General features: G+C 36.9%; 1 protein-coding gene across 1 annotated transcript in view; it reads right to left on the reverse strand.

Annotated features, from left to right (window-relative positions):
- Positions 1-26,665, reverse strand: part of LOC149744256 (uncharacterized) — a 143,830-nt gene that overhangs the window by 25,420 nt on the left and 91,745 nt on the right. The window contains exon 3 of the mRNA XM_089904916.1: positions 1,464-1,528. Coding sequence (XP_089761042.1) covers positions 1,464-1,528 — 65 coding nt within the window. The remainder of the gene's footprint in view (positions 1-1,463; positions 1,529-26,665) is intronic.

Genomic DNA, 26,665 nt, shown 5'->3' on the forward strand with positions numbered 1-26,665 from the left:
TCTTTTCCTTCTAGCACATAGCAGTATACCCAGTGATGACAGTGGTTGATATTTTTAGCTAGTCTGGAAATTTTGGTTATATGGCTAGTGCTACTGCTACATCCAGGATTTCACTAAACAGCCATATAGAGATATTCTGCATTCTGAGGTATCCAATCAACTACCAATCTTAAAATAATTGAAACTGAGGTCAACAATGGAAATAATGGTTATTGTAGCATGCACATATTACACTTTGCCACTCTATATTATTGTGCACATGTATGCTGTGTGTTGGTGGAATATTTCAGTAAAAATTAGCTATACAGAATAGCTCTTTTAAAGTAATTTTATTTTATTTTATTATTTTATTTTTGTGGTACGTGGGCCTCTCACTGTTGTGGCCTCTCCCGTTGCAGAGCACAGGCTCCGGACGCGCAGGCTCAGCGGCCATGGCTCACGGGCCCAGCCGCTCCGCGGCATGTGGGATCTTCCTGGACCGGAGCACGAACCCGTGTCCCCTGCATCAGCAGGTGGACTCTCAACCACTGCGCCACCAGGGAAGTCCTTAAAGCAATTTTGTTATATATTTATTTATTCATACTCAGAAACATATTCCAACTCTGCAATAAAGTTGCAGTTATCTCTTTATCAGTAAATAGTGGGATCTGGTATCCCATTTATACTTGCTTTTTGATGAATATGCAAGTAAAATTTATATGTAATATTTCTGTGTAAGCCTTTGCTTTACTGTCCTTTTTCCTTTATTTTCCAGATCAGTTTACATGCAAGATTTCTTTTTATTATTGGTAACAATAATGAATACTTGAGAATGTTTTACATAATAAGAACTTTATTTCCTTGGTCTCAAAATCACTTGATAAATGAATTCTTCTATCAATGGAAGTGATCAAGTGATTTATCATTTCTTAGGAGGTACTGAGTAATCCTAGGGATTATATAAATTAGGTTAACCTGGTCTTGCTTTTTACCCTTCAGGAAGTTGTCATCTAGAAGAATAAAAGTAATGTGTGCAGAATTACAAAAGAGCATACAGATATATGATCCATTATATTTAAGAATGTGTAGTCTCTGATGAATAGGTCAGAAAATTGTGGTTTGAATTATGACGTGAAAGAGTAAAGAAGCAAGTGATAAGGGGTATTTCACCCATAAAATACCTGTTTCCTAATCTAACAAATCAATGATCTCTCCAAAAGATTACATAATATATAGTTCATTTCTATTTCTCTGCACAATTCAGTAATTCTTGAACATATATTCAAAAGTAATCCTTTTGTATTTATTAAATACATTATAGTGAAACTTCTGATAATCTTTAGATGATACCATATACGGAAAGATGTGTTAATGATGAACTTATATTTAAATCATGTTTCTGCATTTTAAAAAGTGAAGTATAGTTGTCTTACAACGTTTGAACTGCACAAATCTTTAGACTAAAGGGACTTCGAAGTTCTTACCTTCATTAGCAGCTGAATCTCCAAAGGAGGAACCATATGCTAACAGTAACATTTGTCCAACCCAGCTGAAAAAAATACCAAGGAGATAAAAAGCAACATTTAATAAGAACAGCCAATGATTATTGAATGACTATGATATGTAAGGCACTTTCTCATTTAATACTCACATCAACCATAAGAGGTAGGAACTATTATTCCCATTTAACATGAGAAAAATGAGGTTCAGAGAGGGTAAGTAGTATGCCCAAATTCACACAGCTAGTAGTTGGTGGTACTCTTAATCCAGGCAGTCTAGCTCCAGGGTCCACAGTCTTCACCACTACAATATATGGCTTCAACCTGTGATTAGAAATATCTTAAAATTCAAAGGGATATATTCTGACACCAAATGCTGAAGAGGTCCATAGACACAATATTTTTCTTTAGGGAGAAATTTTAAATTAATAATAGAGTAATAGTACAAACCAGTATTAAAACAAGTAGAGGTCATGAGATAAGGTCAATATAAATTATGTAAGAACTTTCTTTAATCACAAGATCAAAGAAAGCTGCATCATTGATTGTTGGATACTTTCTAATCAGCTTTTCATATTACCAATGTTAGAAATCTAAGTACAAATACATATCAATCATCCTTGTTTATAGACTGGCTTTCAAGCCAAAATAGAACTGCCCTGATGGCACCTAAAGAGGCAAGATTCAGTCATAATTTCCTTATTCTAATAAATGTAAATCATACTATTAAAAATCATGGCAAACATTTTGCAAGCTAAAAGTGCTCAATTTTATATTGGATACTTTGATTTAGAAAGTAACTGTTAGTGATTTTTACCAGGCAAAACCTATGTCTTTTGATGCCTAGGATAGACTCTTTTCCCCAGATCAGCTCTGTTATTTTGCTTCTGGAAATAATAACAGAACAAAATTCACCTCTCCCTCCTGTAATCCAAATACAAATTTTAATGATTCATAATTGATTTTACTTAAATTTAGGAAGTGATGGCTGGGGATTGACACAGAAGATGAAAGTGAACATTCTGAATTTAAAAAAACATATTAAATATTCTAACCAGAAATGGTATTGCCATCCTAGAATGGCCAATTTGATTGCCTAAAATAGTCCTGCTTAGATTTTATTGTTTAGCACCAAATATTTACTATTATGTGGTTTTAATTTTTATGTTGAAAATATATTTGAAGCAAAATAATAAAGGCACATAATTAGTAACTATGTATTGGATTATTATATGAAAAATCATAATATTGTGAGATCATTTTAATCTGAAGCTTCTTCCTATTATTACTGATGACCTATATATATACAATCTTTGCAAAACAAATTTTTATTAGCTTCTTGGGAACAGACTATAATATTGAATTTCTTTGTTAGAATTCATTAAGTGGCAATGTTTCAACCCCCTACAAATATTAGATATATTCTTAGCATGCCTCTCTATTAAATCAATGATCTTTAGTGATATAGACAGAAATTCTATTCACTTTTGCAGTCACATTTCATAATGTAAATATTTTGTAAAAATCTCTGGGTGGTGTAAAAAACCCTAAAAACAAAGATTCAAAGGTGTTTGGTTAGCAAACCATGCAATAAAAGACGTTTTCAGTCAAAACTAGGTAAAAACAGAATTCTCTCTCCCCTCTTAATTTCAAATGTTCAAAAGCCATAAGTGGCTACTAGCTACTGTATTGCATAGTATAGATATAGATTATTTCCATCATTGCAGAAAGTTGTATTAGGCAGCACTGCCTTAATATATCAGAGAAAGTGATATTTTATGTTTTAGGGGTTAGTTATCTTTGACACAGAAATCAAAGATTTTCATATATTTATTTGATTGTTTTAATAAGGAATTAAAATCTTAAGCAATTGACATTTTCATATCTTTACAAAATTATAATCTCTCCATCTGCCCTTAAAAGAATAGATTATAGCTAAGATACTAAAATTGTTACTTTTCCAAAAGAAAAATTTTTTAAAAGTCTAATTTAGAAACTAAGAATTTCTCAAGTTAAGTGAGAAATTAACGTAATTTTTAAGTTACTCTATTTAAGTAGAAATAAGTTTTTCTGTGTTTTTTTCTTCAAGGTCCTAGGTATGAGAAAATCTGACATTTCTTGAAAATATAACATCAGTAGCATTGTCAGCATTCAAAAATATTATTTTATATAATCATAAAAGCAGTAAGAAACTAAGCATACATTTCCCCTATTTATCTGTTATTCGTCTTCTCTTCTTGAAATGTTAAAGAATGAGCTTCTTTTTTTTAAAAAAATGACCATCCTTAGCCTTACTGACATTAGATAATATAATTGATTAAATTGTAAAAAGTTTAAAAATATGATAATGCTAATAATCTGCTTATTACACTGATCAGTCATTCCAGAATGTAGTACATGTTCTAAAGGAGAAATTGGATTTTTTCAATACACACAAGTATTTTTATAAAATTAATTTTTACCTTTACAACCAGTTAGATCCAAGCAGTTAAAACTGTTGGGGAAAAGTTCTCCACAGTGTTTCTACACATCTTGTGACAGCATTTATCCTGGACTATTGTTTCAAGAACGTTTGTATAGCAAACAACTTTGGAAGATAGAGGGTCCTCCAGAGCAGAGGATAGATTTGTTTCCTGAGCAGGTTAATAAAGACAACGTCTCTCCCTGGGGCAAAGTTTGGTCAAATCTGCTAGAATTCCTCTTTCAAAGATTGGGGAGTTCCTGGGCTTCCCTGGTGGTACAGTGGTTGAGAGTCCGCTTGCCGGTGCAGGGTACACAGGTTCGTGCCCCGGTCCGGGAGGATCCCACATGCCGCGGGGCGGCTGGGTCCGTGGGCCATGGCCGCTGGGCCTGCGCGTCCGGAGCCTGTGCTCTGCAACGGGAGAGGCCACAGCAGTGAGGGGCCCGCGTACCGCAAAAAAAAAAAGATTGGGGAGTTCCTAATCTTGGGGTGCTCAGATGTGACACAAACCCACTGTAAATGCAGCACTCTTCTGGTCTGATCCACATCTCCCCCCTTGGATTTTGGGGGGCAAGGGGAATTGATGTCAGTGAAGCTCATTCTGTCTGATGGGCACTAAGTCCTTGTGTCATTCTGCCAGCCTCCATTGGCTCACGTGTAGGTTTGTAAGCTGGGTAAAATCTTAGACCTTACACAGTTGTTGAGAAAACATAAGACAAATGAATACTAATAGGTATGTCCTGAGAAGCAGTCTACAATCCAGAGTGTGGGAGAGAGGGAGATTGACAACAAGGATAGGGACTGAAGGAATGAGAAGTGGAGAAGGCTGGGAACAAAACATATCATTTTATTTTGTAACAATTCCTAATCCATTTAATTTTTTGCCAGCTAAGCCTGGACCTCAAAAAAGAACATATGGGTTAATATTAATCTTGGTCAAAAACAGAACACCAGAAGACACACATTTTTCAAAATAAAATGGATACCTAACTAGCTTTGTAATCTTCAACCAGTTTTTCCTCACCATTGTCAGTTCTAAAATAATCCACATTTAAAATTTAAAATTATCCCATTTGTTGACGGAACTGTTCTCTTTCTCATCCTAAAGCCACCCACCCCCTTGTTCTTGCTTTCTCAGCCCTAAATCAATAAAGAAAGCATTTAGTTAAAACTGGTCTCTTAAATATCATATGATATCACTTATATGTGGAATGTAAAAATAAATGATAGAAATGAACATATTTACAAAATAGAAACGGACTCACAGACTTAGAGAATGAACTTATGGTTACCAGGGTGTAAGGGTGGAGGGAAGGGGTTTGGGATTAACATGTAAACACTGCTATATTTAAAAGGGATAACCGACAAAGACCTACTGTATAGCACAGGGAACTCTGCTCAATGTTATGTGGCAGCCTGGATGGGAGAGGGGTCTGGGGGAGAATGGATACACGTATATGTATGGTTGAGCTGCATTGCTGTGCACCTGAATCTATCACAGCATTGTTAATCAGCTATACCCCAACATAAAATAAAAAGTTTAAAAAAAACCTGGTCTCTTGGTCTCACATTTACCCACATGCACCCCCCTCCTACACTCCCTCCACTGCTGCCACCAACAGGATCCAAGAGCTGTCACTGGCCAGGGACAAATGTGCCATGAACGAGATGCCCACTCAGGGCAGGAGTCCTTTCATGGTCACCAAAATTGTTACCAAACTGAAGTTGGGTCTGTTCATCCAATGTGCAGCAAAGCCAATCCACAGACACGGGGTTGTGGTGAAGGAAAGTATAGCAGTACAGCATTTATTGCAAGGTGCCAAACAAGGAGAATGAGTAGGTAATGCTCAAAAGCCCTGAACATTCTGATGGCTTTCAGGGAAGGGTTTTTCTTTTTTTTTTCCCATTCACGGATGGGTTTTTTAAATCCACTTTTATTCATTAATCGTAAGTAGTACAAATATTCCAAAAATATAAATAGACACTTAATGGCGTCCTACATTTCAAGTTTTTGAATACAACAAGTTTATCAAACTATAAGCAAGGTAGTCAGAACCCCACAGCCCAGTCACAGTGGGAAACAGATCTCCCCCACCCTCCAAACAGTATCTTGAAGAGGGTTACGTGGCACGACATGGAACATGTAAAATCTGAGATACTACAAGCAAAGAAACTCATGGGGTGCAAAGAGGAGGGTCTGCTCCAGGGGCAAGACCCACAGCAGTAAAGGAATGGGGTAGGGGGCCAGAACCCTGCATACCTTCCACTGCTTGAAGGCAAGTATTTACCAGTACTAAAATAAAAGGACAAAACTAAACAGGGAAGGGTTTTTAAAGACAGTGTGAGGGAGAGGGTCACAGAGTGCGTGATCAGCACATGCACAGTTCTTTGGTTGATGATGAGATAAGAAGGCAATGTTTCGGGAATCTCACTCCTTAATCTTCTGGTTCCAACTGATCTGAGGAATACATGCTGGTGGTCAAGATGTAGTTAACTTCCTCCCCTTGGCAGGGGCTTTAGTAGCTGCAAAACAACTCAAGGATATGCTTCAGGATATTATCTATAGCCCTTGAGGAGGAACTAAAAGTCCTTGACTTGGTTTTGTGGCTAAACTATTATTTTCTCTTACTTGACTGTTTTCCTTTGTTTATTTTCTCACTTCCTGATTAAACTTTCTCTTTGGAACTGGGCCTAGGAAGCTAAAGTTTTTTTTTACCATCAAGAGATGGGGGATTCAAGATGACAGAAGAGTAAGACATGGAGGTCACCTTCCTCCCCACAAATACACCAGAAATACATCTACATGTGGAACAACCCCTACAGAACACCTAGTGAATGCTGGCAGAAGAACTCAGACCTCTCAAAAGGCAAGAAACTCCGCACATACCTGGGTAGGGCAAAAGAAAAAACAGAGACAAAAGAATAGGGACGGGACCTGCACCAGTGGGAGGGAGCTGTGAAGGAGGAAAGGTTTCCACACACTAGGAAGACCCTTTGCGGGCGGAGGCTGCAGGTGGAAGAGGGGGAAAGCTTCGGGGCCACAGCAACAGGGGTGCAGAGGCCAAAGCGGAGAGATTCCCGCAGAGGGGATTGGTGCCGGCCAGCACTGACCAGCCTGAGAGGCTTGTCTGCTCACCCGCCAGTGTGGTGGGGGCTGGGAGCTGAGGCTCCAGCTTCGGAGGATGGAGGTTGGATCCCAGGGAGAGGACTGGGGTTGACCGCGTGAACACAGCCTGAAGGGGGCTACTGCACCACAGCTAGTTGGGAGTGTCTCCTGGAAAATGTCTGGAGCTGCCGAAGAGTTAAGAGACTTTTTCTTGTCTCTTTGTTTCATGGTGCGTGAGGAGAGGGGATTAAGAGCACCACCTAAACGACCTCCAGAGACGGGCGGGAGCCACAGCTATCAGTGTGGATCCCAGAGATGAGCATGAGGTGCTACAGCTGCTGCTGCCACCACCAAGAAGCCTGTGTGCAAGCACAGGTCACTATCCACACCTCCTATCCTGGGAGCTGTGCAGCCCGCCACTGCCAGGGTCCTGAGATCCAGGGACAAATTCCCCGGGAGAACGCATGGCACACCTCAGGCTGTTGCAACGTCACACGAGCCTCTGCCGCCACAGGCTCGCCCCACATTCTGTACCCCTCCCTTCCCCCCGCCTGAGTGAGCCAGAGCCCCCTAATCAGGTGCTACTTTAACCCCTTCATGTCTGAGCAGGGAACAGACGCCCTCAGGCGACCTCCACACAACGGCAGGGCCAAATCCAAAGATGAACCCCAGGAAATGTGTGAACAAAGAAGAGAAAGGGAAATCTCCCCAAGCAGCCACAGGAACAGCGGATTAAATCTCCACAATCAATTTGATTTACACTGCATCTGTAGAATCCCTGAATAGAAAATGAAGCATCCCAAATTGAGGTGGTGGACTGTGGGAGCAAAGATATTTATATATATTATTCCTTTTTCTCTTTTAGTGAGTCTGTATGTATATGATTCTGTGTGTGATTTTGTCTCTATAGCTTTGCTTTTACCATTTGTCCTCGAGTTTTGTCTGTCCTTTTTTTAGTATAGTTTTTAACGCTTATTATCATTGGTGGATTTGTTTTTTGGTTTGGCTGCTCTCTTCTTTCTTTCCTTTTAATTTTTTAAAAATTTGTAATAATTATTTTTTACTTTATTTTATTTATTTCTTTCTTTTTTTTTCCCCTTTATTCTGAGCCATGTAGATGATAGGGTTTGGCTCTCTGGCCGGGCATCATGCCTGTGCCTCTGAGGTGGGAGAGCTGAGTTCAGGAACTTGGCCCAACAGGGACCTCCCAGCTCCACGTAATATCAAAGGGCAAAAATGTCCCAGAGATCTCCATGTCAATGCCAAGACCCAGCTCCATTCAATGACCAGCAAGCTACAGTGCTGGACACCCTATGCCATACAAATAGCAAGACAGGAACACAACACCACCCATTAGCAGAGAGACTGCCTAAAATAATAATAAGGTCACAGATACCCCAAAACACACCACCGGACACGGAACTGCCCATCAGAAAGACAAGACCCAGCCTCATCCACCACAACACAGACAGAAGCTCCCTCTTCCAGGAAGCCAACACAACCCATTGAACAAACATTAGCCACTGGGAGCAGACACCAAAAAGAACAGGAAATACGAAACTACAGGCTGCAAAAAGGAGACACCAAACACAGTAAGAAAAACAAAATGAGAAGCCAGACAAACACACAGCAGATTAAGGAGCAAGGTAATAACCCACAAAGCCAAACAAATGAAGAGGAAATAAGCAGTCTACCTGAGAAAGAATTCAGAATAATGATAGTAAAGGTGATCCAAAATCTTGGAAATAGAATGGAGAAAATACAAGAAACTTTTAACAAGAAACTAGAAGAACTAAACAGCTAAAAAACAGTGATGAACAACAGAGTAAATGAAATTAAAAATTCTCTAGAAGGGATCAATAGCAGAATAACTGAGGCAGAAGAACGGATAAGTGAACTGTAAGATAAAACAGTGGAAATAACTACTGCAGAGCACAATAAAGAAAAAGAAAATGAAAAGACAGAGGACAATCTCAGAGACCTCTGGGACAACATTCAATGGAACAACATTTGAATTATAGGAGTCCCAGAAGAAGAAGGCAAAAATAAAGGGACTAAGAAAGTCTTTGAAGAGATTATAGTTGAAAATTTCCCTAATATGGGAAAGGAAATAGTTAATCAAGTCCAGGAAGTACAGAAAGTCCCATGCAGGATAAATCTAAGGAGAAACACAACAAAACACATATTAAGCAAACTATCAAAAATTAAATACAAAGAAAAATATTAAAAGCAGGAAGGGAAAAACAACAAATAACATAAAAGGGAATCCCCATAAGGTTAACAGCTGATCTTTCAGCAGAGACTCAGCAAGACAGAAGGGAGGGGCAGGACATACTTAAAGTGATGAAAGGGAAAAACCTACAATCAGGATTACTCTACCCAGCAAGGTTCTCATTCAGATTCAGTGGTGAAATTAAAATCTTTACATACAAGCAAAAGACAAGAGAATTCAGCATCACCAAACCAGCTTTACAACAAATGCTAAAGGAACTTCTCTAGGCAGGAAACACAAGAGAAGGATAAAACCTACAATAACAAACCCAAAACAGTTAAGAAAATGGTAATAGGAATATACATATCAATGATTACCTTAAATGTAAATGGAATAAATGCCCCAACCAAAAGACAGAGATTGGCTGACTGGATACAAAAACAAGACCCATATATAAGCTGTCTACAAGAGACCCACTTCAGACCTACAGACACATACATACTGAAAGTGAGGGGACGGAAAAAGATATTCCATGCAAATGGAAATCAAAAGAAAGCTGGAGGATGAGGGGAAGATGGCAGAAGAGTAAGACACGGAGATCACCTTCCTCCCCACAGATACATCAGAAATACATCTACACGTGGAGCAACTGCTGCAGAACACCTACTGAACACTGGCAGAAGACCACAGACCTCCCAAAAGGCAAGAAACTCCGCACGTACCTGGGTAGGGCAAAAGAAAAAAGAATAAACAGAGACAAAAGGATAGGGACGGGACTTGCACCAGTGGGAGGGAGCTGTGAAAGAGGAAAGGTTTCCACACACTAGGAAGCCCCTTCAGGGGTGGAGACAGCCGCTGGTGGAAGGGGGAAGCTTCGGAGCCGTGGAGGAGAGCACAGCCACAGGGGTTCAGAGGGCAAAGTGGAGAGATTCCCGCACAGAGGACTGGTGCCGGCCAGCACTGACCAGCCCGAGAGGCTTGTCTGCTCACCGGCCGGGGCGGTGGGGGCTGGGAGCTGAGGTTCAGGCTTCGATTGGAGCTCAGGGAGAGGACTGGGGTTGGTGGCGTGAACACAGCCTGCAGTGGGTTAGTGCACCACGGATAGCTGGGAGGGAGTCCGGGCATAACTCTAGACCTGCCGAAGAGGCAAGAGACTTTTTCTTCCCCCTTTGTTTCCTGGTGCGCGAGGAGAGGGATTAAGAGTGCTGCTTAAAGGAGCTCCAGAGACAGGTGCAAGCCACGGCTAAAAGCGCAGACCCCAGAGACGGGCATGAGACGCTAAGGCTGCTGCTGCCACCACCAAGAAGCCTGTGTGCGAGCACAGGTCACTATCCACACCACCCTTCTGGGGAGCCTGTGCAGCCCGCCACTGCCAGTGTCCTGGGATCCAGGGACCACTTCCCCAGGAGAACGCATGGCTTGCCTCAGGCTGGTGCAACATCACGCCAGCCTCTGCCGCCGCAGGCTCGTCCCGCATTCCGTGTCCTTCCCTCCCCACGACCTGAGTGAGCCAGAGTCCCCGAAGCAGCTGCTCCTTTAACCCCGTCCTGTCTGAGCGAAGAACAGACGCCCTCCAGCGACCTACACTCAGAGGCGGGGCCAAATCCAAAGCTGAGACCCTGGGAGCTGTGAGAACTAAGAAGAGAAAGGGAAATCTCACCCAGCAGCCTCAGAAGAAGCGGATTAAAGGTCCGCAATCAACTTGATGTACCCTGTTTCTGTGGAATACATGAATAGACAGCGAATCATCCCAAACTGAGGCAGTGGACTTTGAGAGCAAGATTTATGATTTTTGCCCCTTTTCCTCTTTTTGTGAGTGTGTATGTGTATGCTTCTGTGTGAGATTTTGTCTGTATAGCTTTGCTTCCACGATTTTTCCTAGGGTTCTATCCATCCGGTTTTTTTTCTTAATAATTATTTTTTATTTTAATAACGTTATTTTATTTTACTTTATATTCTTTCTTTCTTTCTTTCTTTCTTTCTTTCTTTCTTTCTTTCTTTCTTTCTTTCTTTCTTTCTTTCTTTCTTTCTTTCTTTCTTTCTTTCTTTCTTTCTTTCTTTCTTTCTTTCTCTCCCTTCCCTCCTTTAGACAACAAATCATCCCAAATTGAGGAGGTGGACTTTGAGAACAAGATTTATGATTTTTTCCCCTTTCCTTCTTTTTGTGAGTGTGTATGTGTATCCTTCTGTGTGAGATTTTCTCTGTATAGCTTTGCTTCCAGAATTTGTCCTAGGGTTCTATCTGTCCGTTTTTTTTTACATTTTTTTCTTAATAACTATTTTTTATTTTAATAACTTTATTATATTTCATCTTACTTTATTTTACTTTATCTTCTTTCTTTATTTCTTTTTTTTCCTTCCTTCCCTCCTTCCTTCCTACCTTCCTTCATTCCTCCCTCCCTCCCTCCCTCCTTTCTTTCTTTCTTTCCTTCTCTCTTTCTTTCTTTCTTTCTTTCTACTTCTACTAATTCTTTCTTTCTACTTTTTATCCCTTTTATTCTGAGCCATGTGGATGAAATCCTCTTGGTGGTGCTGGCAGGAGTCACTGCTGTTCCTCTGAGGTGGGAGAGCCAACCTCAGGACACTGGTCCACAAGAGACCTACCAGCTCCACATAATATCAAATGGCAAAAGTCTCCCAGAGACCTCCATCTTAACACCAGCACCCAGCTTCACTCAACGACCAGCAAACTACAGTGCTGGACACCCTATGCCAAACAAATAGCAAGACAGGAACACAAACCCACCTGTTAGCAGAGAGGCTGCCTAAAATCATAATAAGTCCACAGACACCACAAAACACACCACCAGGCGTGGAATGCCCACCAGAAAGACAAGATCCAGCCTCATCTACCAGAACAGAGGCACTAGTCCCATCCACCAGGAAGCCCACACAACCCACTGAAACAACATTAGCCACTGGGGACAGACACGAAAAAAACGCGAACTATGAACCTGCAGCCGGCAAAAAGGAGATCCCAAATACAGTAAGACAAGCAAAATGAGAAGACAGAAAAACACACATCAGATGAAGCAGCAAGATAAAAACCAACCAGACCTAATAAATGAAGAGGAACTATGCAGTCTACCTGAAAAAGAATTCAGAATAATGATAGTAAAGATGATCCAAAATCTTGGAAACAGAATAAACAAAATGCAAGAAACATTTAACAAGGACCTAGATGAACTAAAGATGAAACAAACAACGATGAACAACACAATAAATGAAAGTAAAAATACTCTAGAGGAGATCAATAGCAGAATAAATGAGTCAGAAAAACGGATAAGTGACCTGGAAGATAAAATAGTGGAAATAACTATTGCAGAGCAAAATGAAGAGAAAAGAATGAAAAGAACTGAGGGCAGTCTAAGAGACCTCTGGGACAACATTAAATGCACCAACATTCGAATTATAGGGGTTCCAGAAGAAGAAGAGAAAAAGAAAGGGACTGAGAAAATATTTGAAGAGATTATAGTTGAAAATATCCCTGATATGAGAAAGGAAATAGTTAATCAAGTCCAGGAAGCACGGAGAGTTTCATACAGGATAAACCCAAGGAGAAATATGTCAAGAAACGTATTAATCAAATTGTCAAAAAATAAATACAAAGAAAACATATTAAAAGCAGCAAGGGAAAAACAACAAATAACACACAAGGGAATCCCCTTAAGGTTAACAGCTGATCTTCCAGCAGAAACTCTGCAAGCCAGAAGGGACTGGCAGGACATATTTAAAGTGATGAAGGAGAAAAACCTGCCCCCAAGATTACTCTACCCAGCAAGGATCTCATTCAGATTTGATGGGGAAATTAAGACCTTTACACACAAGGAAAAGCTGAGAGAGTTCAGAACCACAAAAGCAGCTTTACAACAAATGCTAAAGGAACTTCTCTAGGCAACAAACACAAGAGAAGGAAAAGACCTACAATAACAAACCCAAATCAATTAAGAAAATGGGAATAGGAACATACATTTTGAAATTTACCTTAAATGTAAATGGACTAAATGCTCCCCCCAAAAGACACAGATTGGCAGAATGGATACAAAAACAAGAGCAATATATATGCTGTCTACAAGAGACCACTACAGACCTAGAGACACATACAGACTGAAAGTAAGGGGATGGAAAAGGATATTCCATGCAAATGGAAACCAAAAGAAAGCTGGAGTAGCAATTCTCATATCACACAAAATAGACTTTAAAATAAAGTCTATTAAAAGAGACAAAGAAGGACACTACATTATGATCAAGGGATCGATCTAAGAAGAAGATATAACAATTGTAAATATTTATGCACCCAACATAGGAGCAACTCAATATATAAGGCAAATACTAACAGCCATAAAAGGGGAAAGCAACAGTAACACATTCATAGTAGGGGACTTTAAGACCCCACTTTCACCAATGGACAGATCATCCAAAAAGAAAATAAATAAGGAAACACAAGTTTTAAATTATACATTAAACAAGGTGGACTTAATTCATATTTATAGGACATTCCATCCAAAAACAACAGAATACACATTTTTATCAAGTGCTCAAGGAACATTCTCCAGGATAGATCATATGTTGGGTCACAAATCAAGCCTTGGTAAATTTAAGAAAATTGAAATTGTGTCAAGTGTCTTTTCCAACCACAACGCTTTGAGACTACATATCAATTACAGGAAAAGGTCTGTAAAAAATACAAACAGATGGAGGCTGAACAATACACTAATTAATATCGAATTGATCTCGGAAGAAATCAAAAAGGAAATCAAAAAATACCTAGAAACAATTGACAATGGAGACACGATGACACAAAACCTATGGGATGCAGCAAAAGCAGTTCTAACAGGGAAGTTTATAGCAATACAATCCTACCTTAAGAAACAGGAAACATCTCGAATAAAAAATGTAACCTTGTACCTAAAGCAATTAGAGAAAGAAGAAAAAAAATCAGAATATTAGCAGAAGGAAAGAAATCATAAAGATCAGGTCAGAAATAAATGAAAAAGAAATGAAGGAAATGATAGCAAATATCAATAAAACTAAAAGCTGGTTCTTTGTGAAGATAAACAAAATTGAATAACCATTAGCCAGACTCATAAAGAAATAAAGGGAGAAGACTCAAATCAATAGAATTAGAAATGAAAAAGAAGTAACAACTGACACTGCAGAAATACAGAAGATCATGAGAGATTATTTCAAGCAACTCTATGCCAATAAAATGGACAACCTGGAAGGAATGACAAATTCTTAGAAATGCACAAACTGCCACGACTGAATCAGGAAGAAATAGAAAATATGAACAGGCCAATCACAAGCAGTGAAATTGAAACAGTGATTAAAAATCTTCCAACAAACAAAAGCCCAGCCCCAGGTGGCTTCAAAGGCGAATTCTATCAAACATTTAGAGGAGAGCTAACACCTATCCTTCTCAAACTCTTCCAAAATACAGCAGAGGGAGGAACACTCCCAAACTCAGTCTACGAGGCCACCATCACCTTGACACCAAAACCAGACAAGGATGTCACAAAGAACGAAAACTACAGGCCAATAACACTGATGAACATAGATGCAAAATTCCTCAACAAAATACTAGTAAACAGAATCCAACAGCACATTAAAAGGATCATACAGCATGATCAAGTGGGGTTTATTCCAGGAATGCAAGGATTCTTCAATAGATGCAAATCAATCAATGTTATGCACCATATTGAAAAATTGAAGGAGAAAAAACATATGATGATCTAAATAGATGCAGAGAAAGCTTTCGAAAAAATTCAACACCCATTTATGATGAAAATCCTGAAGAAAGTAGGCATAGAGGGAACTTTCCTCAAGATAATAACGGCCATATATGACAAACCCACAGCCAACATCATCCTCAATTGTGAAAAGCCTGTCCACTAAGATCACTAAGTGGATCTTCCACTAAGATCAGGAACAAGACAAGGTTACCCACTCTCACCACTCTTATTCAACATAGTTTTGGAAGTTTCAGCCACAGCAATCAGAGAAGAAAAGGAAATAAAAGGAATCCAAATCGGAAAAGAAGAAGTAAAGCTGTCACTGTTTGCAGATGATATAATACTATACACAGAGAATCCTAAAGATGCTACCAGAAAACTACTAGAACTAATCAATGAATTTGGTAAAGGAGCAGGATACAAAAATAATGCAGAGAAATCTCTGGCATTCCTATACACTAATGATGAAAAATCTGAAAGTGAAATCAAGAAAACACTCCCATTTAACATTGCAGCAAAAATAATAAAATATCTAGGAATAAACCTACCTAAGGAGACAAAAGACGTGTATGCAGAAAATTATAAGACACTGATGAAAGTAATTAAAGATGATACAAATAGATGGGGAGATATACCATGTTCTTGGGTTGGAAGAATCAACATTGTGAAAATGACTCTACTACCCAATGCAATCTACACATTCAATGTAATCCCTAACAAACTATCACTGGCATTTTTCACATAACTAGAACAAAAAATTTCAAAATTTGTATGGAAACACAAAAGACTCCAAATAGCTGAAGCAATCTTGAGAACGAAAAATGGAGCTGGAGGAATCAGGCTCCCTGACTTCAGATTATACTACAAAGCCACAGTAATCAGGACTGTATGGTACTGGCACAAAAACAGAAAGATAGATCAATGGAACAGGATAGAAAGCCCAGAGATAAACCCTCACATATATGGTCACCTTATCTTTGATAAAGGAGGCAGAAATGTACAGTGGAGAAAGGACAGCCTCTTCAATAAATGGTGCTGGGAAAACTGGGCAACTACATGTAAAAGTATGAGATTAGATCACTCCCTAACACCATACACAAAAATAAGCTAAAAAAGGATTAAAGACCTATATGTAAGGCCAGAAAATATCAAACTCTTACAGGAAAACATAGGCAGAACACTGTGACATAAATCACAGCAAGATCCTTTTTGAACCACCACCTAGAGAAATAGAAATAAAAACAAAAACAAACAAATGGGACCTAATGAAACTTAAAAGCTTCTGAACAGCAAAGGAAACCATAAATAAGACCAAAAGACAACCTTCAGAATCGGAGAAAGTTTTTGCAAATGAAGCAACTGACAAAGGATTAATCTCCAAACCATACAAGCAACGCTTGCAGCTCAATGTTAAAAAAACAAACAACCCAATCCAAAAAATGGGCAGAAGACCTAAATAGACATTTCTCCACAGAAGATATACAGAGTGCCAACAAACACATGAAAGAATGCTCAACATCATTAATCATTAGAGAAATGCAAATCAAAACTACAATGAGATATCATCTCACACTGGTCAGAATAGCCATCATCAAAAAATCTAGAAACAGTAAATGCTGGAGAGGGTGTGGAGAAAAGGGAACACTCTTGCAGTGCCGGTGGGAATGTGAATTGGTACAGCCACTATAGAGAACAGTATGGAGGTTCCTTAAAAAACTACAAATAGAACTACCATCTGACCCAGAAATCCCACTTCTGGGCATATACCCTGAGAAAACCATAATCCAGAAAGAGTCATGTACCAAAATGTTCATTGCAGCTCTATTTACAATAGCCCATAGATGGAAACAACCTAAGTGTCCATCATCAGATGAATGAATAAAGAAGATGTGGCACTTATATACAATGGAATATTACTCAGCCATAAAAAGAAATGAAATTGAGCTATTTGTAATGAGCTGGATAGACCTAGAGTCTGTCATACAGAGTGAAGTAAGTTAGAAAGAGAAAGACAAATGCTGTATGCTAACACATATATATGGAATTTAAGAAAAAAAAATGTCATGAAGAACCTAGGGGTAAGACAGGAATAAAGACACAGACCTACTACAGAATGGACTTGAGGATATGGGGAGGGGAAGAGTGAGCTGTGACAAAGCGATAGAGAGGCATGGACATATATACACGACCAAACGTAAGGTAGGTAGCTAGTGGGAAGCAGCCGCATAGCACAGGGAGATCAGCTCGGTGCTTTGTGGTCGCCTGGAGGGGTGGGTTAGGGAGGATGGGAGGGAGGGAGATGCAAGAGGGAAGAGATATGGGGATATATGTATATGTATAACTGATTCACTTTGTTATAAAGCAGAAACTAACACACCATTGTAAAGCTATTATACTCCAATAAAGATGTAAAAAAATAAAAAGCTGGAGTAGCAATTCTCATATCAGACAAAATAGACATTAAAACAAAGAATATTACAAGAGACAAAGAAAGACACTACATAATGATCAAGGGATCAATCCAAGAAGAAGATATAGCAATTATCAATATTTTTGTACCCATCATAGGAGCACCTCAATGCATAGGGCAAATATTATCAGCCATAAGAGGGGAAATTGACAGTAACACGATCATAGTAAGGTAGTTTAACATCCCAGTTTCACCAATGGACAGGATATTCAAAATGAAAATAAGTAAGGAAACACAAGCTTTAAATGATACATTAAACAAGAAGGACTTAATTGATATTTATAGGATATTCCATCCCCAAACAACAGAATACACTCCCGTCTCAAGTGCTCATGGAACATTCTCCAGGATAGATCATATCTTGGGCCACAAATCCAGCCTTGGTAAATTTAAGAAAATTGAAAACTTATCATGTATGTTTTCTGACCATAGCACTATGAGACTAGATATCAATTACAGGAAAAAAAATCTGTAAAAATTACAAACACATGGAGGCTAAACAATACACTACTTAATAACGAAGTGATCACTGCAGAAATCAAAGAGTAAATCAAAAACTACCTAGAAACAAATGAAAATGAATACACAACGACCCAAAATCTATGGGATGCAGCAAACACATTTCTAAGAGGGAACTTTATAGTGATAAAATCCTACCTTAAGAAACAAGAAACATCTCAAATAAACAACCTAACCTTACACCTAAAGCAATTAGAGAAAGAAGAACAAAAAAACCCCAAAGTTAGCAGAAGGAAAGAAATCATAAAGATAAGATCAGAAATAAATGAAAAAGCAATGAGGGAAACAATAGCAAAGATCAGTAAAACTAAAAACTGGTTCTTTGAGAAGATAAACTATATTGATAAACCATTATGCAGACTCATCAAGAAAAAAAGGGAGAAGGCTCAAATCAATAGAATTAGAAGTGAAAAGGGAGAAGTAAAAACTGACACTGCAGAAATACAAGGGATCATGCGAGATTACTACAAGCAAATATATGCCAATAAAATGGACAATCTGGAAGAAATGGAAAAATTCTTAGAAAAGCACAACCTTCTGAGACTGAACCAGGAAGAAATAGAAAATGTAAACAGACCAATCACAATCACTGAAATTGAAACTGTGATTAAAAATCTTCCAACAAAGAAAAGCCCTGGACCAGATGGCTTCACAGGCGAATTCTATCAAATATTTAGAGAAGAGCTAACACCTATCCTTCTCAAACTCTTCCAAAATATAGCAGAGGGAGGAACACTCCCAAACTCATTCTATGAGGCCACCATCACTCTGATACCAAAACCAGACAAAGATATCACAAAGAAAGAAAACTACAGGGCAATATCACTGATGAACATAGATTCAAAAATCTTAAAGAAAATACTAGTAAACAGAATCCAACAGCACATTAAAACGATCATACACTGTGATGAAGTGGGGTTTATCCCAGGAATGCAAGGATTCTTGAGTATATTCAAATCAGTCAATGTGATACACCATATTAACAAATTGAAGGATGAAAACCATATGATAATTTCAATAGATGCAAAAAATGCTTTCGACAAAATTCAACACCATTTATAATAAAAACCCTCCAGAAATTTGGCATAGAGTGAAGTTTCCTCAACATAGTAAAGGGCATATATGACAAACCCACAGCCAACATCGTTCTCAATGGTGAAAAACTGAAAACTTTTCCTGTAAGGTCAGGAACAAGACAAGGTTGTACACTCTCACCACTATTTTTCAACATAGTTCTGGAAGTTTTAGCCAGCAATCAGAGAAGAAAAAGAAATAAAAGGAATCCATATCGGAAAAGAAGAGGTAAAGCTGTCACTGTTTGCAGATGACCTGATACTATACATAGAGAATCCTAAAGATGCTACCAGAAAACTACTAGAGCTTATCAATGAATTTCGTAAAATAGCAGGATACAAAATTAATTCACAGAAATCTCTTGCATTCCTATACACTAATGATGAAAAATCTGAAAGTTAAATTAAGGAAACACTCCCATTTACCATTGCCACAAAAAGAATAAAATATCTAGGAATAAACCTATCTAAGGAGACAAAAGACCTGTATGTAGAAAACTATAAGACACTGATGAAAGAAATTAAAGATGATACAAATAGTTGAGAGATACACCATATTCTTGGATTTGAAGAATCAACACTGTGCAGCTTCAAAACAAATTTGTGAGTCCTGTCTATGCTCTGAGACAAATGAGACAGATAACAGTCCCACAGCGAGCCCCCAGACTAGCCAGAACTTCGGATGCATTGTCCATCCTTTTGTTCTGTCACTAGGGTGGATCCTCTATGTGGGAGGTTTCCTCTCATCCTTTCAGGTTGTTCCTTCTCTACCCTTGCTGAATTTCCTCACACACATGAGCTGACCTGTACTCTGCTGAATACTGGAGGGGGAACTTATGCTGATCTACAAGGCTCTCTCTTTGTGCAGCTTTTTCCTCTCCCGTTTGCTCCTTTATAAGTTCTAGCCCTCTTTTTCTCCCCAGATTCTTAGCTCTGTCTCGTCATTTCAGTGAATTGTCAGGCTCTGCCTGGGTTTCTCCTTCCTGTTCTTTGGCATGGAAACATTGTTTCCAATGTCTCTGGGATTACTGTCATTTATTGCCTAATGTCCAATGTCTTGAAAAATCATTTTTCATAGGTTTTATCCAGTTTTTTTAAAAATTTCAGGCACGAGGTAAAGTCTGGCATCTATTACTACATCTTAGTTGGAAATAGAATTTATCCCTATCCATTTTTTATATGACTGTCAAAAACACATGCCTTTGCAATTGTTAATCATATTGCCCTTGCTATAGATATAATACTGTTAGAGACAGAGGAAGTATGAACAACACTGAAACAAGATAAAATTGAAAATTTTCTATGTAGGTATAAGAAGTAGAATTTGAAACTCAGGAGAAAGGTAAGTTGTTGAAGTTTTTAAAGGGGACCATTCAATGAACACTATTTAAGAAAAATAAAGACATAAGGATAAAGTTGTTTAGAATATGTACATGCTCTTTATTTTGTATGTTTTTCTTATCAATACTTAACATTAAGAATATTGTTTTTTACACTTGATGGTGTGACTAGGATAATAAATATGAAGATATGAGGCAGAATATATCCTGGAATAGTTATTAGAAACTTTCTTACAGAAAGATATACACGTAATTTAATAAACTAAATACATAAATATAAAACAACTCCTAGATAAAGGCAAACAACCAAAACTATGTGTACAGATGCCAATAATTCTTCCACTTTGATTGGACTGATTGGTCAGGTTAGTTAACACCTAGTATATCTAAATGATTGTTCATTTAATTAGCCAATTGCTAGACTACTTTGGGTGAATATATTATCTATTTTGGTGTTTAAATAAATTGGACAATGTATTGGTAGAAATCAAAAATAATATGTTGGTTTTAAGAATAAGATACTTAGTGCATCACAAGTTTTATTTAATTCTAAAACATGAATTGTAGTGACTGTGCCTTCATATTTTCTTTGGATTAAATAACTGTAAAATTTATTCTGTAATTTTGTATCTTGAGATACTCTTCTTGCCTTTGACAATCTTTCTTTTTTTTTTTTTTGCGGTACGCGGGCCTCTCACTGTTGTGGCCTCTCCTGTTGCGGAGCACAGGCTCCAGACGCGCAGGCTCAGCAGCCATGGCCCACGGGCCCAGCCGCTCCGCAGCATGTGGGATCTTCCCGGACCGGGGCACGAACTCGTGTCCCCTGCATCAGCAGGCGGACTCTCAACCACTGCGCCACCAGGGAAGCCTGACACTCTTTTTTATTTTGGTTAACAAGTGAAGAAAGCATTATAATATTTTTATATCTTGCCACATTATATCTGTTTTTTTCACTTTATTGCGAATGTATTTATCATCTTGTGTAAATAACCAAAAAATAAAGAAGATTAATTTATCTTGCAGTTACTTTTTTACAAACATGTAAACATTTTCTGAGTTATTTTTGTCTGTATCACTAATCAAATAAGCTTTACTCACAGGTGAAAGTAGCTTGCACTTGTAGCTTCCAGCCTTTCTATTTTCTGTCTTACTGAGAAGAAAATAATTGACTTTCCAAACAGAAACAAGGGTATACAGACTTTCTGTAATGAGCTCATCTATCCAAATTAGTCAACTCTTAAAAGCAATTATACTTTCTAAGGTTGCTGAGTCTTTATAAGTAATGCCACTCATGGGATCAAGCATTTGCTCTGACTTGGTAATTCAGCATGATTTTGTTGACAATCCATGCTGACTATGTGTGCATATCTTTTCTTTTTATGTAGCTAATGGGATTGACAAACAAACCTATAACCCTGTCACCTCTATGCAGAGCATTGCCCCTTTAGTTTTAAGTTCAAATGGCCCTGTATAAATGCATTGATAATATTACTAATTTTGTATTACATAATATTTAAAGTAAAAAACACAATATTTTACATAAAATTGAAACACTACATATCACTTTATAACAGAAAAGTTTATATACGTTGAGTGGAGAATCAGGGTTATACAAAGTCTCAAGTATTCTAACAGGGATAGCCAGACCTGGGGCACAACACTTAATCCAATCAGTGTCTCAGATTTCACATCTATTAAAATGAAGAAGAGCACAATCTTTGAAAAATTTGATCCTAATATATGTCAAATTTTCTTTAAGAGAAAATCATATTGGATATATTTTTAAAGTAAAATCTAATTTAGTTTATAAGCCTTTTCCTATTGTATCATAGCTTAGATCATAGAAACTGCATTAATTTAGATGATATTTTAGTCATGATCTTTTAAATTTTGTGTAGTTTTTATTCATCAATTATTAGTTTTCAAATGCAGTCTCCTTCACTTTCAAAAGAAAACATGTAATATAAATCAATCCATTCTCAATGACTTAATTTTCATTATCCAGTTGTATATTTAAAATTGATTATGGTATTTCTATGTAGACAGAGATTTATTTTAATTGAAACAATTCTATACTTCTTTCGCTTTCCCAATGAAATTACTCATAAGAAAGGCAGCTTTTTCAGAGAATAAAAGACAGAACATAACTGCACGTTTTAAACTAACCAACTTCTGAAAATTTCTAAATTACATAAAATTCCTGGAAGAGGGTTAAGAATTTTAGCTTCTTGCTTTACAATCAATCGGTCAAGTTTGGTCAAGTTTAATCAACAAAGACTTACCATAGACTACTTCTAACATTTCTCTAACTGGAAGAGAAAATAATTTTGATGGCGAGAACAAAGCAGGCAGTAAGATTCTTTGTCTATTATTGTTTTACTACTGGTTTACTCGTTATGGAATGCGTTTACTTAGGTTGTGCTTGCACTTTGAAAGTCAAGGTGAGTTCGGCATCTCTACTAATGGTCCAGGCTAAAAGCTGCTTTTACCTGAAAACATTCATATTGTTTTAGTGTTGTTTAGTGCAAATATTTAAAGGTCTCAGACTCAGTTCTGTTATTCACTTTGTATGTAATGACACATTTTTCCTTTTATATGTATCATTTAAAAATTACTTAATGGATTTATCTCTTTCAGAGCACCTTGCCTCCTTCTTCATGAAGATAATAGGAAGTCAACAAGCATGATCAGCCCTAAATGTTACTGTTTATGCAAATTTGCCTGCATTCCAGTCCATCCTCAGTTCTTTTACTCTTTTAAAAACCTAATTCCTCACACATGTTTTTGATCACATCTTCTCTTGCCTCTGATTCATCAGTCATTTCCTTTAACATTATATTTTTAATCTTCCCCAATATTGGTTCCCTCCTTTAGGTCTGTAACGTATTTCCCTTTTATAAAACCACAACACTCTGCCTTAAATCCTTATTGTCTCCCAGAAACCAAATAATCTTCCTACTTTACTTCTTGATAGAACAGAACAACACATTTATTGTTTTCACATTTGCATAGTTTTCAATGACTTTCCAGGGGGGTCATAGCTACACTCATCACTCAGCCTTTTTCTGGGAATATTCACATAACCTCTCTAATATTGTTAGAATTTTATTTTGCTTTATGACAACTTATTACTTAAGTGCTGTCAACAAAAAGGTTACATTTTTTTTCTCAAGACAATAAGAATGTTGTTGTGCTTGGTTGTCAGAGGCATAATTAATAGGTTAGCAATAAGACAGGATTCAATTCAACATAATTAAAATTGAGAGTGAACTATATACACTCACTAAGAGAAGAACAACCATTCTTTATGGCATGTTGAATACAAATATAAGAAATTTTCTCTTTCGAGTTATAGGTAATTTAATTCTTTTTAAATGTAAATTAAAAATGAACTTAAGAGCCTTTTATAGTCAAAGATTCATTGAAGTTAGTCAACTCTGAAATAAGTAGGATGTAATTTGATATACCAATAATCCGCTGCTTTCCCTAATTGAATTAATATCCTATAGTGCATATTTTATTCACATGGGAAATTTTTGTTACAAAAGTAAAAACTATTGATCAAATTCTACAGGACCATGTTTGGTATACAAACAGATACAATATGATTTACTTGAAAAGATGATAAGCTTTAAATTAGTGTCACAGAGCTGTTGTCAGCTTATGGACAGCAGAATGATCAAGATAAGCATATAATAACTTTTCAATTTTATTGCTCATTCTTTTAAATTCAAGTTCTCAACTTGTATCATGCTACTTCTTCTTCTACATTCCAGAACACTGGCCTTGTTTTCATTAATATAACTCTATTCAACTATATTAAACTTTATTAGGATTAAAAAATATAATTTTGCTTTTAATAAAAAACATGATATTGCATTATCTAGACTTAGTATGGTACCTGACACATAAATGAGGCTCAATAAATATACATATGTTGGATTAATGAATGAATAACAACTACTTACTAATTCATTTCATCTGAACACTCAGCAGCAAAGTAGAAATTCTTGATTCTTGCATGGGAGGCTTGGAAAGCACTAGAGGCAAAAAGAAAGCAGAGAAGTCAATTTTCTTTCCAACAATCAATGAAACATTTTATACTACAACCAGAAAGGGGTTACAGCAACCATATAGTACTATCTCCATTTTGTATATAAGTAAACTAAAGTCCAATGAGATGAAATGACTTGCTAAAGTTAATATGGTAGTGACAGAGACTTAATTAGGACACTGATTTTTAGTCCCGTGATGTGAGAATGTTCTATGTTTGTTTGCTAGAGAAGATTAACAGCTCTCTTGTTTTTAAATTAAATGTCACAGTCAGCATGAAAAGGGTGAAGTATGATGGCTTAACAAAAACTGAACTATTAATCAGAATCTACATTTCTGCAGAATTATTAGGTTTCTCTTATTCTAAATGCCAATATTGTTTGCTTGGTATGTGAACACATAATTAAAATGTGGCCTTCTTCGTTCTATCAGCTTACATCTTATTAAAAGCAAATGAAATATTTATGCCTATGAATTTGAGCTTCTGTTGCCCAATATTCTAATTATGAGATATGATATTATATATACAGGTTGTCTGCATTATATATTTGTTAACAAATTATTTTTCCTGTTTTGTGAATTGTCAAATTATTTTGCTCATATTTCTAAAGGAGTCTTAGTACTTGAAATTAGCACTTCAGATAATAAGAATACTAATCTTTTTTGTTTCTCTGGTGATTTTTCTTGATTTGTTTTCCTTTTTGTATCATTTTTTGACCTATAAAAGCTGTAAATCTCATGTAGTCAAACCTTTTTTTTACCTTTCCCTTTATGATTTCTTCTGACAAGCTTAGATACATCTCTACAGGTTTGAGAAGGAGTCACCTCTATTTTCTTCTAAAGTCTGGCTAGCAGGACGTTTAATATATATGCTTTGATAGATAAAATAATCACAGTATTGTTTATCACTTTCTTTTGGTGCATATGTAAAACCATGGCCTATTTGAAACTATTAAAACAGGCATTGCCTTCAGGTCACTGAATGGTGATGCTCATGGAAAATCATAAGGTTCTTTTACTTCTGAGAATACTTTCAACAAATACCAGTGTTGTTTATCCAAAACACATCTTATCCTAATTATTTTTAACTTACAGCTCTATTAGGAATGTAAGATGTTGAACACAAACTTATCCAATAAGATAGATCTTCTACTTTCTCTTTGTAAAGTAAGAACTAACTTTCTTCATATCATTAAATACATTTGTGACTTTGAAATCATTAATAATATTGCAGTGAAAATTTTTAAAATTTTGTAAACAAATATAAGTTCTAGCGGTAGGCTAGAAAAAATTTATAATGCAACTTTTAGCTTCCGTTTAAAAACCTTCAGATTTTAAATATAAAACTATAGCCACCACTCCATTATTTTATGGTAGATAGTTCTTCTCATTTGTTCACTCCATTCACCCTTCTTCAATAAGCATTACTGAGGTTTTCCAAATAACACTCATTAGTCTCCCCCTGCCCAAGAAAAGGGTGTAGAATGGAGGGGAAAAGGAGGCAAACACTTTTTATCAACTTTTGTTATTTAATTCTTGCTGGATGCTTTCAGACATTTTTCTAGCACTCTGTCATTTCTGGTACAGTGTCATTTTGTGTGTATCTCTCACCTCTAACTCCTAGTTATTTTGATATGTGTGGATGATCTATTCAGTGTCCTTTAAAGACTGAGAACTACCCCGTTCACTTTAACTTTCTTAGTAATAAGCACAGGGGTTTCCAAATAGAATGTAATTAAGAAATGTCTTTGGGTAATGAATAATCATATTTTCTATGGTTCTGGGAAAAATTTGAAATATTCTAGATTTTATTTCTATAAATGTGAACGTTGCAACAGATTAAAATACATTTTTTAGAAAGGCAATATATTGATGCTTATTTTCAGAATGTGATTATTATCTATGCTATTGGTAATTAATTATAAAATGTTTTTCCTTTCCTCCATATTACTAAAAGCAAATTAAGTATTTAAAACATATAATTGTATTTCTCTATCAGAGGTATCTTGAATCTGTCAAATATAATTCTTTAACATATATGAATGCTGATACGTATTAGATTTGATCTACACAAACCCAAACTATTTAAAAAGTTAAACAATGAGTCAAAAATCTATTTGTTAATAAGTAGACAAAAAGATTCCTGTTGTTTATCTATTGATTTCAACTTAAAAAGTAAAATAAATTCTGTTCAGTTAATTTGTGTTCAGGAATAGATAAA

The sequence above is a fragment of the Delphinapterus leucas genome, chromosome X (assembly GCF_059928025.1).
Source record: "Delphinapterus leucas isolate spDelLeu-1000000601 "Yukka" chromosome X, BTC_Dleu_Yukka2, whole genome shotgun sequence".
In the NCBI taxonomy this organism is placed as follows: Eukaryota; Metazoa; Chordata; class Mammalia; order Artiodactyla; family Monodontidae; genus Delphinapterus; species Delphinapterus leucas.